This window comes from Aphis gossypii, unplaced genomic scaffold (genome assembly GCF_020184175.1).
Source record: "Aphis gossypii isolate Hap1 unplaced genomic scaffold, ASM2018417v2 Contig00808, whole genome shotgun sequence".
Classification (NCBI taxonomy): domain Eukaryota; kingdom Metazoa; phylum Arthropoda; class Insecta; order Hemiptera; family Aphididae; genus Aphis; species Aphis gossypii.
This window is the reverse complement of record NW_026083294.1, coordinates 3,091-22,576: the sequence shown is the minus strand read 5'-3', so window position 1 is coordinate 22,576 and position 19,486 is coordinate 3,091. Positions and strand designations below refer to the sequence as shown.

General features: G+C 35.9%; 2 protein-coding genes and 1 pseudogene across 2 annotated transcripts; 2 read left to right on the top strand and 1 right to left on the bottom strand.

The window, feature by feature from the left end:
* Positions 1-307: 307 nt before the first annotated feature.
* LOC126555346 (THAP domain-containing protein 1-like) lies at positions 308-1,749 on the bottom strand (annotated as a pseudogene).
* On the top strand, positions 1,660-2,402 carry LOC126555349 (uncharacterized). The gene is made up of 4 exons (XM_050210279.1): positions 1,660-1,665; positions 1,724-1,767; positions 1,854-1,928; positions 2,003-2,402. Exons 1-4 carry the CDS (start codon positions 1,660-1,662, stop codon positions 2,310-2,312), a joined length of 435 nt encoding a protein of 144 aa, XP_050066236.1. The 3' UTR covers positions 2,313-2,402.
* Positions 2,403-9,964: 7,562 nt separating this feature from the next.
* On the top strand, positions 9,965-12,029 carry LOC126555348 (uncharacterized). Its single transcript, XM_050210278.1, has 7 exons — positions 9,965-10,101; positions 10,239-10,400; positions 10,463-10,519; positions 10,586-10,666; positions 10,729-11,084; positions 11,168-11,196; positions 11,901-12,029. The coding sequence occupies exons 1-7, from the start codon at positions 9,965-9,967 to the stop codon at positions 12,027-12,029; spliced, it is 951 nt and encodes a 316-aa protein (XP_050066235.1).
* The last annotated feature ends 7,457 nt before the right edge of the window (positions 12,030-19,486 follow it).

The following is a 19,486-nucleotide window of genomic DNA, read 5'->3' as shown; positions in this document are numbered from 1 at the left end:
ATTCCAACTGCATGTGCCATAGTAATAGCAGTTGTTACTAAGCCGGCTTGTATAGTAGCTGTAGATTTTGATTGAAAAAAGTAGCCAATTGGCCACTTCCATTTGCCATTCAGACTTACAAGCATAAATACCAAGGCCTCAGAGGCTGGAGTTTCTTGTGATTCAACATGGAAATTTCCAAAATCACAGTAACCCATGAATTTATCACTATTGCTGTCATATATAATTTTTTTCCTAATTGACATTGCATCAAAAGTCAAGTTACAATCTCTATCACCCGGGGAAATATTTTTGAGATATTCAAATACTTCTTCCAAAAAACCGGGTTCTGCATCAACAGAAGACGTCCAATGTGTTATAGAAGATGGATGAGGCAGGCTTAATATTGTGCTTTAAAACAAATTATATTTACTGTCAATTATTTTATTATCAAACATAATATGTATGTATTACCGGCAAAAGTTATAAGCTATAGGCGAGTAATAATGTAGCGTCAAAGTAAATTCCTTCATTTCTTTACTGTACCTTTTACCATTAGTTTTATTATCATTGTTACATTGGCTTTTGAATAAATCTAATACCATTCCTATTATGAAATTAGAAAGCGCATAATAAAGCAGAATTTGTAATAATTACTATAAAGCAGCACAAGCAATCAGTTCTAAGTCTCAACTCTTACCTTTAAAATTAGAAGCAATAATAGTCTGTGGTTCATCTTCAAGAAGTCCTCTGTTTTTTAAATTACTTAATAAGTCTTCTAAATTTTCAATTTTTTTATTTTTCCTTCTTAGTTTTTGCTGTAATATTTGAATTTTATTTTTAAGAATTTCTTCATCTGGATAATAGTTGTCAGTTTGTACTTCCACGCTCTTAAAATTACTAACTGGACACATGTCGTCACATTCATTAACACTGTCTTCTAATTGATTTACAGTTAGATCTGTATTATACAAAAAAACAAATTGTCAACAAATTAATTTAACATGATTCATGACAATATACCTTTACCACAACAGTTCCTAATGTAGGTGGTTTCCTAGGAATTTTAATTGGTGTTTGAAGGTAGGATGGAAATGATGGGAATACTGATGAACTGCATTGTCTTTTAATAATAATCTATATGCCACCCAGGTCTAACTTGATAGTCTTGTTCTGTAAAATTGACACTACATATCCGACTCCATTGATTTGCCTCAAAGTTTTTTCTTTTTATTGCACTAATCCATTTTTGCATCAACTCGTTGTTAGAAATAGGAAATCTATGATCATACAGATATAAAATTAAAATAGATACAGAATAATTTTTCCGAGTATTGACTTGTTATTTAAGAGTTTAATATCCTTACTAATTGGTTATTATTCTAACATAACTTACCGAAAGAAATGTATATTTTGTCCAGCTTGATATCTGTTTGAGCATCCATATGCAGCGCACGAAACAGGCATTATAATTAATTTTCAAGCACTTATACACTACACTGACTATTATTGTATGTTGTATCTTAATACAATGGTCAATGACGTTAAATTGTATTAAGTAATTAAATAATAAATAATAAATTGTTATAGAATATATAGGTACAGATAGAATAAATTTTAATTTTAGACTAAAATATTATGTAGATTGCAGAATAATCTAATGTTTTGCCAACCGAGAAAATGGCGGCAACCGATAACAACTGATAAGCCGAGCTTCAATAAATCTCGAGAGTTACTTATCTAGTGTAGTATAGAAGTCTGTGATTCTATACCAGCTTCCTTAGACAAGTAAAATATTTTCATGTCTTAAGTTAATTTCAGAATTTAAAAGCAACATTAATTTGAATTATTATTTTTTATAATAATTGTATTAGCTCGACAGAAACAGTAATACCTTTTGACATTTCTAATATATCACCAGTATATGTACATTCAATTATAAATAAAAGGTAGGTGCTATAACTATTGTAGTTTTATATGAATTATTAATTTTTTTAATATTGTATATAATATAATATTTTAGGTTTTTTGAAACTGCTAGCACTTCATTACCAACAAGTCCATTACCATCTTCTAGAAAAAGATTTTTATGTTCTAGTAGAATTGATGATTTAGATGATGATTATTTCTCAATATCGAGACGCAGAAAAAGAAATTTATCTGTGATTAAAAATTCTGTTAAGAACCTAAGACGCAAAAATAAACTTTTAAGACAAAAAAATGGACTCTTAGAAAAAAAAGTCAGTTCTCTTCTGGATATAATTAAAGATCTTAAGAATAAATGCATGATTTCAGAAAATGCAGCTTTTAACTTAGAAGTATGTTGTATATAATAGGCAATTCAAATATTTTGATTTTCATAAAAATGTTATTTTATGTGTTAGTTTTATTAAATTTTTTATATTCATAATTGATGGTGCAAAAATCTGATCATTTTTCATTTTTTTCAAAATGCATGTTCTTATGACTTATACTAACACATTCGGGTGAAATATCCTCTTTAATACAAATGTTTCTATATTTAATATCATTGTTTTGTTTGTATTATTGTATTATTATGTTATGTTTAATATAACTAGTGTTTTGTTTTTAACAAATGTATATTTTTATTATTATATGCTATAGGTTATGGGTTCAGATATATTGGAGAGTATTTCAAAAGAAGCTATCGTAGGAAAACAAACGTTCTTCTCCTAAAGCAATTCGTGAATTTGCTGTTACATTGCAGTATTATTTACCTCATGCCTATTCATACGTACGAAAGTCGTTTTCTAATGTCTTACCTCATCCTAGAACATTAAGGAGGTGGTATACAGTGATAGATGGTAAGCCAGGGATTACATTTGAAGCATTTGAAACATTGAAACAGAAAGTGGCAAATGATAAACATGTTTACTGCAATCTTACTATAAATGAAATGTGTGTAAATAGACTCCCTATAGTCGGGGACACGAAAAATTATCGCTGCCCGTCACGCGCCAAGCGGCTGTTTTTCTTAAGTGGTTATCAAATTACCAAACTAAAAGCCCGCTTTTTTTGAAATATTTTCAAACATTTATCAGAATTTAATAACATGGTTATTTTGTTATAGTTAATTTTTAATAAGATATGAACAAATAAATAATGTACATAATGTAAAAAATTACAATATTTTTAACAGTTAATAATAAATAAAATACAAGTATAACATAATAATGAAATAATAATTTTTATTCTAGTTCTTCGTCAGCTTTCTTTCGTAGCTGTCTCCGTCAGTACCGAAATCACTGTCATCAGATGCAAATGTTAAAATCATTGGCTCCGTCAAACTGTCTCTCAATATTTCCTTTTCGTTATCTTCATCTTGAATCTTCTCAGCATGTTCAACACATTTCTCCCAGTCACTTTTTGATACCGAATCCAACGCCTCGTTTGTAAGTCTTTCGACTTCCACCATTTTGAATGTGTTATTTTTTTTTTGCCACTTCACTTTTGACTTGCGCCCATATGAGTTCGATAGGGTTATACTGGCAGTGATACGGTGGTAGCCGAATTACTTCATGGTCCATCGAACTCGCGGTTTCGTCTAACTCGTACCTTTTAAACGACAGTATTAACAATTTAAGTCGTTCACGTAATTCAGGTAATGTTTCTAGTGGTGAAAAATTAACGCCTTGATTTTTCAGCCAATTCTGCACATCAGCTTTCCGAGCATTACATTTTGGGTGGTTGTTAATATACGTGAAATGATATGGTGCGTTATCCATAATAATAATGCATGGTTCGGGAAGTAGCTTTAACATATCTACAAACCATACTTTAAAAACATCGGCGTTCATTGACGAATGATAGTAGAATTTTTCTCTTGACATTTAAAAACTAATTTTGTCCCTTCTATGAACCCGTATCGAGATGACCCAGCGTGTGTAATAATTAGACGACCTCCTTTACCGATTGGTACTTTTAACCCTTCTGTTCCTTCGTTATTTTACCAAATATGAGATCGTGAATAATTCTGATTTACCCAGGTTTCATCTAGGTAAATCACTGGTCGAAAATCTTTCATTTGTCGAAGTGTACAAATGTTACGTAAAAATTTACAACGTAAAGCAACAATATCATTTCGTTCCAATAACATTTTTCGACCATCATTACATTTTTTAAATGAAAAATTCAGGTTTTTTAATAGCCTAAGTTCGTTTATGATTAATAAAGCAGTTGGATATTCACCTTTATTGTAAAACGAATGTACCGTTCGACGAATTACGTCAGCATCAAAATCATCCATTTCCGTACATTTCTTTTGACGCTTATATAATTTTCGTGGCGATTTAAAAGATGGTGCTTCCTCAACATCCTGCTCTGTAGATTTTTTGGCTACTTTTGAAAAAGTCTGGTGTCAAATCTTTTTTCTTTGACAGCATTTTAATAAAATTATAAACATTATTAATTATTTTTTTGCTCTAGCTATGAGTGTCACGATCTTTAAACGACATTTTATATATAAAAAAAACGGTTTGTAAAATAAAAATATTCACTATTTATAAAAACGTAGCATGCACAAAATATATGTTTACTACAGCACAGTGTACAAACGACAGAACAGACAAAACATTGTACGACTGTACAACTGTGCCTGCAGTTCCCCTCCAATATTTATTGTCCATTTTTTTATAAGGGATATGAGGAATACAAAATAATTGAAAAAACTACAGCTGGACCACCCTATAAAACCGGTTACCGTTCATTATTCGTGAATACGATACGTAACGGCAGCGTGACGGTACAAAGTTGAGAACCAATGGCTACATGAGTGGGTACGGACAAGGGGTCGAGGGTGCCAACGATCATTTTTCGTGTCCCCGACTATAGAAAGCGATACACATCAAAATGTGTATGGTCATGTAAACATGGGTACAGATATTGTTTATTATTGTGACGAAATTCCAATGGCCAAAAATGCATTAGTATTTTTAGTTGTTGGCTTAAACGGTTATTGGAAGATTCCAGTAGGATATTTTCTGATAGATGGATTGAATGGGGTAGACAGAAGAAATTTACTCAGTAAAGCTATAAATCTTATAACTGAAACTGGAGTACACCTTAATTCCATCACATTTGATGGAGCATCAGTGAACCTTAGCATGTGTGTTTCTTTGGGAGCTGATTTTAATACAAAAACACCTTTCATTACTAATTCAATTACAAATGAGAAAATATTTACATTTCATGATCAAGCCCACGTGATAAAACTAATAAGAAATACTTTTGGGAATAAAAAATTTTTAAAAGTGGCGAAGGAAAATGTATAAAATGGAAATATATTGAAAAATTGTATGAGAAACAACAAAATGAAGGTTTATATTAGGAACAAAATTAACATCTAGGCATGTGCATTATAAGAATGAAAAGATGAATGTAAGATTGGCTACTCAGGATTTAAGCAATAGTGTTGGTGATGCTCTACTTAAAAAATGAAGATGTTGTATTTAAAGGGTGTGAAGCAACAGCTCAATTTTGTCATATGATCAATAATGCATTTGATATTATGAATAGTAGAAAACTATACTCAAATAAACCTTATAATAATGTTATTTCCAGTAAAACATTTAGTCAATATAAAACATTTACAAATCAATTTAATGATTATATAGATATTTTAGAATTAGAAGATGGAGTTTAAGTTATAGAGTCTAAAAGAAAAACCGGGTTTAAAGGAATAATAATAGGATTACATAGTGCTCTAGATTTATTTGAACTTTTAGTGTCGAAAAATCATTTAACATTTCTTTTAACTTATAAGCTTAGCCAAGACCACCTGGAGACTTTTTTTAACGCAGTACGTAGCCGAGGGGGTTACAATGATAACCCTACTTGCCGCCAATTTCAAGCAGCTTATAAAAGGTTGTTAGTACTTAACACAATAATTGGTTCAAATCATGGAAATTGTTCTATATTAGACAACACAAAAACACTTTCAGTAACTGCAAATTTAAAAAATAAAACAGAAGATCAGCAGTTTAACACAACAAAAATTATGATCATGACCAGGGCTCGGGACTTATAGCACTTAAAATCATTAAAATAAGCGCTTAAAAAAGCTCTTAAAAACATCATTATAAGCACTCAAATAAGCATTTTAAAAACTTGAATTTGAACAAAATATTTAATAGAAAAAAAAAATTTATTGAACCAAATGATAAAAACAAATTTTTAACTAAAAAAAAAATAAAAATAAAAATAAATCTTTATAACATCATAAAAAAAAAATCAAATTTTACTGTAGGAGACATTTTTTCTTATTGCTTAAAGATTTTCTGAAAAATAAAATGAAAACAATACTTACAAATAGTTGAAAAAAAAAAAATAATAAAATCTTACCGTCATTATTGCATTGAATGATCAAATGTTTTCTGAGGTTTTCAAATACAAATGACCTTCTGTTGTTCGATAATATTGTTTTATACGCAGAAAATGACCGCTCGACATCTACTGATGTAATAGGCGCATATTTAAAGTACACAATATCATCGCTGGAGTAGTCATCTGGAAATTCACTGAAGTCATCTAAATTACTGTCATTTTCACCGTCAAGTATTTTTGATATTTTTTCTAAAATCTTTAAGCCATTATTTTTTTCAAAAACTTTTTGCAGTTTAGTTAGAACTGGTTTTCCACGATTTCCTTTTAACAAATAAAATTTCTGTTTTACATTTTCAACCACAGCAAGTGAACTCGACAATGTAACATTTTTTGTTTGTAGTTCTTTAATGGCTTTAGTAAGAACTTCGAAATTACTTTTTATATAAGCCAAATCTGCTTCTAAACCCGATTTTATAATGCACAGTTTTACCTTTTTTATGCTGTCTGCGTCGTTCTCATCTAGACAACTTACTACATGACGAATTGTTCTAAAATGTTCGCAATAGTATATTGCAGCCTCTATCCAAGAGCCCCAACGGGTAATAACTGGTTCAGGGGGTAATTTTATACCAGGAGCCTCAGATTTAAACATTTCAACACGATAAGGAGCTTTTCGAAATATTTTTTTCATATTAGATATTAGTTCGTCTACTGTACCAAATTGTCCACGAATTTCTTCAGCGATTCTATGAAGTCCGTGAGCACAACAAGTTACGTGTATCATTTTTGTATAAATATTTTTTAAAACAGTTCCTGCCTTCACCATATAGGGAGCGGCGTCAGATAAAAATAACAAGATATTGTTATACTTTATATCACCAGGCCATATAATGCCCATAGCTTTTTCAAACAGCTTGCAGATGGTTGAATGATTTGCTTTTTCTAGTTCTTTTGAATGCAATAAAAACATACGTCCTGGACAATCGGGTCTTAGAATTCCAACTATAACATTGGCAATAAAACGGCCTTCTACGTCGCATGTCTCGTCAATCGATACCCAAATTTTATTTTCCCTTATTTCCATTTTCATTTTATTCATATTAGTATTAAAAATATCATCAATATAACCCTTCCGTAATGTTGCTTCCATAGGAATGTTTTTACCAGTATATTTCTCTAAAAATATTCGAAATGTATTGTTATAGAGCTTGTTTAAGGGAATATTAGCAGATACCATTGCTTGACATAAATCCATATTAAAATCAGATTTTGCTGAACTTTGGTTAGTTAGTAGTTGCTGTAATTTTCTCTGTTTTTGATCATTCTGATGTTTGACACTCTTTTGATGTTTATCAGTTTTCAAATGTTGGGATATATTATATTTTTTTTCAAAATTAATTTTTATTTCACACATTTTACAATATAAGACATGCCCGTCTGTAGAAAAAATATCAGATCCAAATTCAGAAATGTATCTTTTTAGAGAAGCACAAGTTGATGTTTTTCCTTTTCCCATTCTAAATGAATTAAAATTTTTCGTATACAAACGATGACGAAAAATGTATAAAAACGAAAACAAGATGATGAATATCGAAAGTATCCGAACACACACAACGACGAAAAAAATACGGTAATGAAAACAACGCGACGAACGTGAACGATAACCGACTACTAAACTCAGATATCAAAGATTTGTATTTATTACGCCTGTAACCCACGACATTATTATATTATTATTCTGTGTTTACAATCTATTTTTAATATTTTCACAATTCGATCTATTTTTTATTATATTATTTTGTGTACGTTATCAGCATGCGTCGACCGACGATTCGGATCGACGACGACGACAAATGACATTATAAACAATATAAATATTTTGACAAGAAATAAAATCAAAGTAACCACTCTCCCATCATAATAAACATGAACTCAATTATATCCAGTTCTATTTTGAGCGTTGAAATATTTTTGTTAACCCTGCAATGATGCCGCCGCCGACGACGGCGACGGACTACGCGATAACATAGATAAAATAAAAATTATTTTTTATTTAAAATCTATCATAAATGCATAAACAATATTGCATGAAAACATTATTAGTTAAAAAAACTCGTAAAAAAAGCAAAAATAAACAGAAAAACTGGAAATAAGCATCTTTTTGAAAAATCGTTAAAATAAGCAAAAAAAAGCACTTTCAAATTTCATAATTGAACGTGTTGTAACATGACAAACACTTCCATAGCACTCTGCTATATTTTAAGTCAATCCATAAAAATATGCAAATGCTTTAAGTCCCGAGCCCTGATCATGACTTTTTACGTCAATTCAGCGTATCAGTGCGTATACTGAAGATGTGTCTGTATACATTTCAGGATTTATTGCAAAGAAACTACAAAATAAAATTTCATGTGATACTTGCAAAAGTTCTCTACTATCAATAATTCAAGAAAGTAAACTAGCACAAATAAAAGATCGAGGAGGCCTACAAAAACCAAGTAAATGTTTACAAACAGTCTGTATAGAAGCAGAAAAAATGTTCAGACAATATTCAAATGATTTTGTAAATCAGAAAAAACTTTTTAACTTTTTACTGGTTTAAGTTAAGTCGATTTTATATACTAAATATTCAATATTTTCCAACATGTCATGTGTAAATTATAAACAGAATACACTTTTCGAAGAAACACAGCAGTTCAATACACACATAGACATGTTAATACAAAGTATTTGCAAACATTATTTTAATATCAGGTTATTTCACGAAATACGAAAAGAAAATGACAAATTAAAATTAAAATTGCGTGCAAAATTAACTAAGACATTTTAGACATGAATAGAAACTATTATATTTTTCTTTTTAAATATTTTTAGTATGTTTATTATATTTACCTTTTGTTATTCTGACTACTTATATATACATAGAAATAGAATTTCTATAAATTCAATATTATAATATTATAAGAATGTTATAAGAATGATTATTAAATATGTAAGAAATTGTAATTAAAATAATTGAATTGTTATTTTATATATATTTTATAGCTATGAATTTAATATAATAATATATGATTCATGATTTGTTATTGTTTTTTAAACTATGTTAATAGTTATCATTAATAATGAACCCTTATAACCTCAAAAAATTTATCACTTTATTCTCATTTAATAAGCTCGATGTCCTATCCATTATTATATTATTTATGGTAAAAACCCAATGTATCAATATTAGAAAATATATAAATAATGCTATCTCGAATTTTATAGATAATAATTATTTAGTCGATTTATTCTATTAATAAATTCTTAGAAGTATTTGATTATAAGTTAAAACGATGTAAAAGTGTATTGTATTAACCATAGATAATAAAGATATGGATAGGCCATGGCTATATTAACACGTATGAGGTCGCGTTCTTTTTTGTGGGAGAGAGAAAATATCTTTAAGAATGTTCTCTCTCTTACATGGGGTACTATTTAAGGTTATGTTCAAACTTTAAACTATAATAATTTTATATTTAAAAATATGGTATACTCTGCGTACGATAAGATGATGACCAGGCGCGCATCCAAAACCAGTTTCTCCACCGCACCGGCGCACCGCTCGCCATGGCGGCCCGACCCGCTTTTGTTTACCTAACCAATGAAAAATCAGCTGCGCGAAACGGACGAAAAACGGTCGGCCGCCTGGTCATCATCTTATCGTGCGCGGAGTATACATTCGTGCGTTGTTTGTTTTACTAATTCTAAAAACAAGACTGAAGATATTTCTTTCCGTCTGTAAGTATTGTAAATTGTAATATCTAATTAAATCACCAAATAAATTACCCTGTATCTTCGTAGCCTAGATAAACATCTTGGAATTAAATGTATTTAACTTATTTTTACTCACCTAGCATTTTATTTGTAATCCTAAGATTTCCTACAGACTTGTCTAGAAAAAATTTGTGGATTCATACTCTTAAACTGAATGTACCTATTTCTAAATGGCACAGAGTATGTAGTAAACATTTCGCAAAAAATAGTTACATCTTTAGCAATTGTCGAAAAATGTTGCATTCAAATGCTTTTCTATTAAGGTAATGTTTGCACTTATGATTCTTTTAATAGTTTATGTAGGTTTAAAGTAATTTTTTTATAGTCATTCAGAAATTGTTGAAAATGATGTATGTAATCCTACTAAGTTGAATTACCAGAAGTAAATATTATAGATTTTAATTATAAACAACTTCATTAATCATGTATTTCTATATTATATTTTTAGTTCAGATGAAAGTGTAATATTCGGTTTTTCACCTTCTAGCTCAATATCGTCTAAGGTTGCCAAAGTTCTGTTTCCAGAGAAGTAAATTTTTTAATTTTAGTTCATGAGATATAATTTCTTAATCGATTTGAATTTTTTTTTAGTCCTTCGACATCTGTAAATATGTTTCCATCCCATACAAAAAGAAGGAAGTTCTGGAATTCTAGTAGAATGGGGGACCTAGAAAAAGATGATTTTTCCACGCCAAAAAGAAGAAAACAAAATTTTATGATGGTTCAAAGAACGGTATCCAATCTTCGATATAAAAATAAATTGTTGCATCAAAAAAATCGTAGACTGCAAAAAAAAGTTGAAAGTTTAAATGAAATAATTAGCGTTCTTAAAACAAAATCTATGATTTTTGATAATGCAGCGATAAATCTCAAGGTATTTTCAGACATTGTCACCCAGACAGTAAACAATATTTTGTGTTGTTACTTATTAGTTATTATTATTCATTGTAAGTGAGTGTAGCTATTTTATAACATTGCTATATGTGCTAGTATTATTACTTTGTAACTAAATATTAATTTTACTAATCAGACACTAGACGTAAGGGTCACTGGATTGTTGTATGTTTATACAGACACTCTGTCACGGTGTATTAGGTACCTAAGTATTTCCTTTAGTTTACTAGGTTAGTGTTTAGTAATTTATATACTTAATATAACTTAAATTTATTTTTTTATTTACTAATATTATATATGTATTATTACTTACATGCATTTTTTACACTAAAAATGATTTTATAAATGAAAAATTTGTCAATTATTTTTAACAAAATTTTTATTTCACAATGTTTTGGGATTCAAATTATGTAATAATAATTTACTGATATATAAAATAATAACATTAAATTAATCGATTGTACATTTATATTAATAATTGATAGTTGATACCATGTATTTTTTTTTTCTAATAACCAACTAATTCTAATAAAACTATTGCTGAAAATGTAGTTATAAATGTTGTACTATTAATTTTAGTAAATTAATATATACCTAAATTAAATAATAATAATTCAATTTTGTTCACCGTAAAGAAATAATATATTTAACATATTTTTATTTAATTTATATTATGTGTTATTGGTTGAAGAAATATAATAGTTTTTAGAGCATTGGATTTTTATTTAGGTTTGACCGATTGGGACTATGTGTATAGTATGGAAATATTCCTATACCTATTTATTTTTAAACTATGTATTTGTTCATATTTAAATTAAGTATAAAAAATATCTAATACTTTTGACATAATTAATTTTAATTACTTTTAGGCTATGGGTTCAGATGTGTTGGAAAGAATAGTAAAAGAATCAATGATAGGAAAAAAAAGCATTTTTGGTAAAGAGATTAGAGAATTCGCAGTTACCCTACAATATTATTCTCCTCGTGCATACTCATAAGTCATATGTAAGAAAAAACATTTGCTAATGTCTTACCTCATCCCCGTACTCTAAGAAGATGGTACATGGTTGTAGACGGTAAGCCAGGTTTCACAAAAGAAGCATTTGAAACAATCCAGAACAAAGTCGAAGATAATAAAGTATATTGTAATTTGACTGTTGATGAAATGTGTGTGAAAAGGCATATTGAGATTGATACACAACAAAATATGTATGGACATATAAACCTAGGAACCGACTGTAATTATGACATTGACGAGATTCCAATTGCTAAAAATGCATTGGTATTCATGGTAGTATGTATGAATGGATACTGGAAGTTACCTATTGGTTATTTTTTAATAGATGGCCTAACTGGGCAAGAAAAAAAGTAATATCTTTTACAAACAGCGATAGAGCTTATAACTAATACTGGTGCTTGCATAAACTCCATTACTTTTGATGGAGCATCAGTGAATACAAGCATGTGTACTCATCTTAATAAACATTTCAATAATAATACACCTTATATTGAAAATCCTGTGAACAAAGAAAATATATTTATCTTTTAAGACGTAATGCTTAGACGATGCTTAAATTAATCAGGAATTCTTTTGGTGATAAAAAATGTTTAATCAACTCGCTGAGGGTGAACTTATTAAATGGGATTATATTGTCAAATTATACGAAAAAGAAAAAGCAGAAGGTCTACGAGCTGCAACAAAATTAACTCATAGACATATATTTTATTACAATGAAAAGATGAATGTTCGCTTAGCTTCTCAAATATTAAGTGATAGTGTTGCAGGTGCACTTTTATATTTAAAAGATGAAGACCCAATGTTTAAAGGATGTGAAGCAACAGCTGAATTTTGCAAAAATGTCAATAATGCATTTGATATATTGAACAGCAGAAAATTAAATTCAAAAAATCCATATAACAATGCTATTTCTGAGAAAACATTTTCAAAATATGACGAGTTCATACATAGATTTACTTCTTATATAAATGGACTAAAATTTCATGATAGTACACAGGTCACTGTATCACAAAGAAGAACAGGCTTTAGAGGGCTAGTTATGGACTTGCATAATGATTTGGAATTATTTAAATTGTTGAAAACAAATAGTCATATGCATTTTATAATTACCTATAACCTAAGTCAAGACCACCTTGAAACATTTTTTAGTGCTACTCGAGGTAAAGGTGGTTACAACAACAACCTTACTTGTCGTCAGTTTCAAGCAGCATATAAACGACTTCTTGTACACAATGCAATAGTAGGTTCGGTAAATGGAAATTGTCAAATCCTTGATAGCACTAACACTTTATCTGTTATTAAAAAGAAACACTACAGAGAAGATATTTTTCAAAATATTGAAAGTCTTCCAGAAAATAAAATATTAGATCATGACTATTTTGGTAACATAAATAATATCAATGGCTATGTAGAGGATCTTTCTGTATATATTGCTGGATTTATTGCAATGAAAATTAAAAAAAAAAACATCTTGTGAGTATTATAAAACCTTTTTAATAACGACCAAACATGACAGTAAATTATCACACATCAAAGATCGTGGTGGGCTAATGAAACCAAGCACTGATGTACAAACAGTACCTATGTATAGAAACAGAAAAGGTATTCAGACAATATACACATGATATAATGTTAAAAAGAAAGACTAAACAGAACATAATCTTAAAAGTTAAATCCAATTTACTCAATAGTTATAACATTTTGTTCAATAATATGCCTTGTGTAAATCAAAACATTGTTTCACTTTTTGATTTCACACATCAGATTAACACTCACAGAGATGATCTCATTAAACAAGTTTGTGAAACATATTTTAATATATGATTTTTTCATGAAGTAAAAAAAGCCAATGATAAGCTAACATTGAGAGCAAAATATACAAAATTGATTCATTTTAGACATGAATAAAATATGAGACAAATACCTAACGTTGTAGGTATTATAATAATATTATATAAAATCTTTATGTTATTTTTACATTTTATTTAATAATATGCCTTGTATAAATGAAAATATCGTTTCACTTTTTTTTGTTTTTTTAAATGTATTGACTAAATAATAAAATAGATACTATAATATTTTGTTTTGATCATGGACAATAGATTAATATTTAGTTATAATTTATAAATTATATATAGATATAAAGTTTTAATAATTAGACCATCGTTTTTTTAATAGTGCAATTCAAAATTTCAAATGCTATACTTATGTTTCCGCTCGAAAAATATTTACCTTTTACCCCATATAACCTCAAAATTTAAAGTAATATATTATGAACGCATGATAAGCTCCCATGGCCTATCCATATCTTTATTATCTATGGTATTGTGGTGATACGGTGTTATCACCACTACACCGCGGACGCACTGTCGCGGTGTTTACCGTCGCCGCGTTAGCGCACAATTATTATTGTATTATTTTATTATTGTATTATTGTGTATTATATCTATGTATGTGCATTTTAGCGACGCGCGATCTCGCGTTACCCCCCGCCAGCCCGTACGAGCGACCGTCCGCGATTCTCGGTTCGTTACGACCGTTACGCTCGATTCGCGTTTCCTTTTTTCGCACTCCTTTTTCGACATCCGAACTGTCAAGTGACTTGTTCTCTGTCCGCTCGTCCGCCAAACTTTTGCACCGTCACGCGACATTTTTCTGTTTCCGCGACGCCGTTAAATCACGCCGCGCGTATTTTTCGCCTCCGCGATTGTCTTATAACTCTCTACGGCTGTAATTGTTCATTTATTATTTAAAATACATTTATAATGTTTTGTTCTACACATTAAAAAGTGTTTTTCTGTTAAGTTTCCTTTTTTCTTTTATATTTACCGTCTCGCTTCGAGTCTCCTCGAAGTGCGTAAATTGCTGGCTGATAGTGTGCCAACAAACGCCACTATCACCACATTGGTGACCTCAGTTTTACTCCGCTTTTTTCGAGTCCGATCGTAGTCCGACGAAGTCCGTCTAAGTTCCGCTCGCCACGTGTAGTGTGCCGACCACGTGTTTTAAAAACTTTATCCAAGTTTATCCGCGCCAATCTCCCTCGCGTTCCTATCGATCCTCGCCATGGTTGTGACAAGCGATGCGACCAAGCCAACTACGACGCCGGTTGTCACAGTGACTACTAGCTCGACGCCGACAATGACGACCACCACCGAGTACGGGCTATCCATCTCGCCCACCGAAGTCGCGTCTATTGCCAACGTCCGGCTCCCGAGCTTTTGGCGGTACGCGCCTCGCCAGTGGTTTGCTCACACGGACGCCATGTTCCACGCGAACCGCGTGAGATCCGACTTAACGCGCGTGAATTACGTGCTCGCGTCTCTCGACGACGAAGGCATTCGCGAGGTTTCCGACCTCCTCGGCGACAGCGTCTCTTACGACCTGGTTCGCGAGCGGCTGGTTAGCTTGTACACCGCTCCGGCGGCCGCACGCTTCCGCTCAATCATCCAACCCGGAGACATGGGAGACCGCACGCCATCGCGGCTCCTCAAAGACATGCGGGATGTCTACCCCGAGGGCATGTCAGTCGCGGCGTTGGAGCAGTTCTGGCGCGCCAAACTTCCGGCAGCTGTCCGCACCGTCATCGCTGGTTTTTCCGGTTCTCTCGAGTCCTTGGCCGAGCGCGCCGATCGAATTTTGTTCGAGTGCGAAAGTCGCGAGGTCGCGGAAGTCCGCCCTACTCCGCGCGTGCGTTGTGCGGCCGTTTTCCCCGAGTCACGCGAGATCGAACCGACTCCAGAAGCAACTCCGCCCGCACGTTTTCAAACCACGCTAGAGACACGCGTCCAGACCATCGAGTCCGCGATACTGAGCCTGACCGAGCAGGTTTCGCAGCTCGCGTCTCAGATCGCGCCTCCGAAACGCGCGCCCGTGACACGCCCCGTTCGATCCGAACCGCCGCCGCCACAACACGCGGGCAACACGACGGGTTGGTGCTACTATCACGTGCGCTACGGACCCGAGGCGCAAAAGTGCCGCGCCCCGTGCACCTTCGTGCCCACGCATAAAAATTAAAAGGGCGGCGATGTTCACCGAACATCTCGCCGCACCTCTCTCTCGACGACTTTTCGTCACCGATCAGCACACCGGACGTCGATTTCTGGTCGACTCCGGTGCCGAAATTTCTCTCCTTCCTGGCCAACCTTCAAAATTTTTAAATAATTACTCTTCTTCTTTTTCGACCCTAAATTTAATCGCCGCAAACGGCTCTCAAATAAAAACCTACGGGCCAAAGCAACTACAACTCGACCTGGGTTTCAATCGCGCCTTCACATGGACGTTCGAACTGGCCGACGTGGCACGACCAATCCTTGGAGCCGATTTTTTGCACTACTACGGACTGCTCGTGGACATCCGACGCAGCTGCCTCGTTGACACCGCGCACAAGTTTTCTGTCCAGGCCGCTCTAGCCCACGACGCAACGCCAGTCAGCATCTGCACCGCCGCACGACCGTCGAAGTGGACGGCGCTCCTCTTGGATTTTCCCGAAGTGACGCGCGAGTCGCCCGTACCGGCCGAGTTTTTACACGACGTAGTGCACGAGCTACACACTACGGGTCCGCCACTTTTCGCGCGACCACGTCGACTACCGCCCGACCGCCTATCGATAGCACGCCGCGAGTTCGAGTTTATGCGTCAGAGAGGTATTTGTCGACCATCATCGAGCCCGTGGGCCAGCCCACTGTTATTAGTCGCTAAGCAGGACGGCACCTTCCGCCCCTGTGGAGACTACCGTCGACTCAACGCGGTCACTATCGCCGATCGTTATCCGCTACCGCACTTACACGATTTCACGTTGAATCTCGCCGGAAGAACGGTGTTCACCAAGCTCGACCTGGTTCGAGCGTATCATCAAGTGCCGATCGCCCCGCAGGACGTCCACAAGACCGCCGTTACGACGCCGTTCGGTCTTTTCGAGTTCCCCGTTATGTGTTTTGGTTTACGTAACGCCGCACAAACCTTTCAGCGATTAATCAACGACATATTACGTGGCCTCGATTTCGCGTTCGCTTACATCGACGACGTTCTTATCGCCTCTCACGACGAAGATGAACACGAAAAACACGTTCGCGCGGTTTTCGACCGTTTTCAGAAATACGGCATTGCGATCAATCCGGCCAAGTGTGTGTTCGCGACGAACACTATGCCCTTCCTCGGTCACGTCGTCGACAAAGACGCATGTCGCCCGAGCGCGGAACGCGTCGCAGTCATACGCGAGTGGACGCTCCCGCAGACCAAAAAACAGCTGCAACGTTTTCTCGGGTCAGTGAACTTTTACCATCGATTCATTCCGAACGCCGCCGAGACCCAAGCCCCGCTCTACGACATGTCCAGTTCGATTAAAAAACGCGATGGTCCGCTACAGTGGTCGGATGCCACGCGCGCTTGTTTCGACGCCTGTCGGAAGGCACTCGCAGACACCGCGCAGCTCGCGCATCCACAGCCGAACACGCCACTACGTCTCAACACGGACGCGTCGAATATCGCCGTGGGCGCCGTACTGGAGCAGAAGGTCAACGACCAGTGGCAACCACTCGGTTTCTTTTCGAGAAAGCTGTCACCCGCCGAACGTAAGTACAGCACGTACGACAGAGAGCTGCTCGCCGCGTTCTTAGGGACACGACATTTCGTACACCTCATCGAAGGTCGACGCGTGACGCTCCGCACGGACCATAAGCCGCTCACGTACATGTTCACGCTCAAGACCGAAAAAATTATCGACCGACAAGTGCGACAGATCTCGTTCTTATCACAATTTTATCACGACGTCGAATACGTCCACGGTAAGGATAACGTCGTACCCGATGCTCTCTCGAGGCTCGAAATCTCCGAAACGACCGAGCTACCGACCTTGCGACAATGGTCACTCGACCAGGCCGCCGACCCGCAGCTCCAACGTATGATCGCGGACGGTACAACGACCTCACTACAGCTGCAGCCACGAGACACGCCCGACGGAGTACTGTTTTCCGACTACTCTACAGGTAACGCGCGTCTGTACGTACCGGCGGCGCACCGAAGGCGCGTTTTCAACGCGTTGCACGGTCAAGCTCACGGCGGTTCCCGCGCAACACTCCGCCTCATCAAGTCGCGGTATTGCTGGACAGGCATGAACCGGGATATCACTCAGTGGACCAAATGCTGCGAGCCGTGCCAACGAGCGAAGGTAAACAAACACACCGCTACCGCCGTCGCACCTTTCGCCCCGCCCGAGCGACGTTTCGGTCACATTCACGTCGACCTAGTCGGTCCGCTACCGCCCTCCAACGGTTTCAGGTACCTACTTACCGTCGTCGACAGGTTTACGCGCTGGCCCGAAGCCTGGCCAATCGAGAATATGTCCGCTCACGCAGTCGCCCAGCTTCTCACCACCAACTGGATAGCGCGTTTCGGCGTGCCCGACACTATCACGACCGACCAAGGACGCCAGTTCGAGTCCGACCTTTTTCGAACACTTTTCACCACCTTCGGCGTGCAGCACACGAGATCGTCGCCATACCACCCGCAGTCCAACGGCATGGTCGAACGTTTCCACCGAACGCTCAAGTCCGCCCTTATCGCACACGAGTCGACGGATTGGTCAAGCAAGCTGCCCATCGTGCTTCTCGCACTTCGCAACACGATCAAGGCCGGTTTCGTGCACACACCAGCAGAGTTGGTGTACGGTACGACACTCCGACTCCCGGGCGAGTTTTTCCACCACGCGCCGCCCGAACCGCGGGTTCCCGACCTAGTGGCATCGCTTCGAAAATCAATGAGCCAACTGCGCTATACACCTGGTACGAACCACGACGCACGACGTGCTACGTTCGTGCCTGCCGACCTGAACCAAGTAAGCCACGTCTTCGTAAGAATCGACGCCGTCAGGCCGCCGCTCCAACCGCGCTACGAGGGACCTTTCGCCGTTTTGGAACGCCGCGAAAAAACTTTCAAGGTACAACGCGACAATTCGACAGCCTGGATTTCCATCGACCGTCTCAAACCAGCATTCATCACGCGTGAAGACCCGATCGCCGACCATTCCTACGCGCGTAATACCGTTTGAAATTTTTTTCTTTTCGCCGAGGGGGAGTAATGTGGTGATACGGTGTTATCACCACTACACCGCGGACGCACTGTCGCGGTGTTTACCGTCGCCGCGTTAGCGCACAATTATTATTGTATTATTTTATTATTGTATTATTTTATTATTGTATTATTGTGTATTATATCTATGTATGTGCATTTTAGCGACGCGCGATCTCGCGTTACCCCCCGCCAGCCCGTACGAGCGACCGTCCGCGATTCTCGGTTCGTTACGACCGTTACGCTCGATTCGCGTTTCCTTTTTTCGCACTCCTTTTTCGACATCCGAACTGTCAAGTGACTTGTTCTCTGTCCGCTCGTCCGCCAAACTTTTGCACCGTCACGCGACATTTTTCTGTTTCCGCGACG

Bases quoted from the DNA above. Each gene is read 5' to 3' on its own strand.
- LOC126555349 (XM_050210279.1), top strand. The intron at 1,768-1,853 runs GTAAAATATTTT...TAATTGTATTAG, and splicing joins ATACCAGCTTCCTTAGACAA to CTCGACAGAAACAGTAATAC. The intron at 1,929-2,002 runs GTAGGTGCTATA...ATAATATTTTAG, and splicing joins CATTCAATTATAAATAAAAG to GTTTTTTGAAACTGCTAGCA.
- LOC126555348 (XM_050210278.1), top strand. From the start codon at position 9,965: ATGAAAAATCAGCTGCGCGAAACGGACGAAAAACGGTCGGCCGCCTGG. The intron at 10,401-10,462 runs GTAATGTTTGCA...ATTTTTTTATAG, and splicing joins TCAAATGCTTTTCTATTAAG to TCATTCAGAAATTGTTGAAA. The intron at 11,085-11,167 runs GTAAGTGAGTGT...TTTACTAATCAG, and splicing joins ATTAGTTATTATTATTCATT to ACACTAGACGTAAGGGTCAC.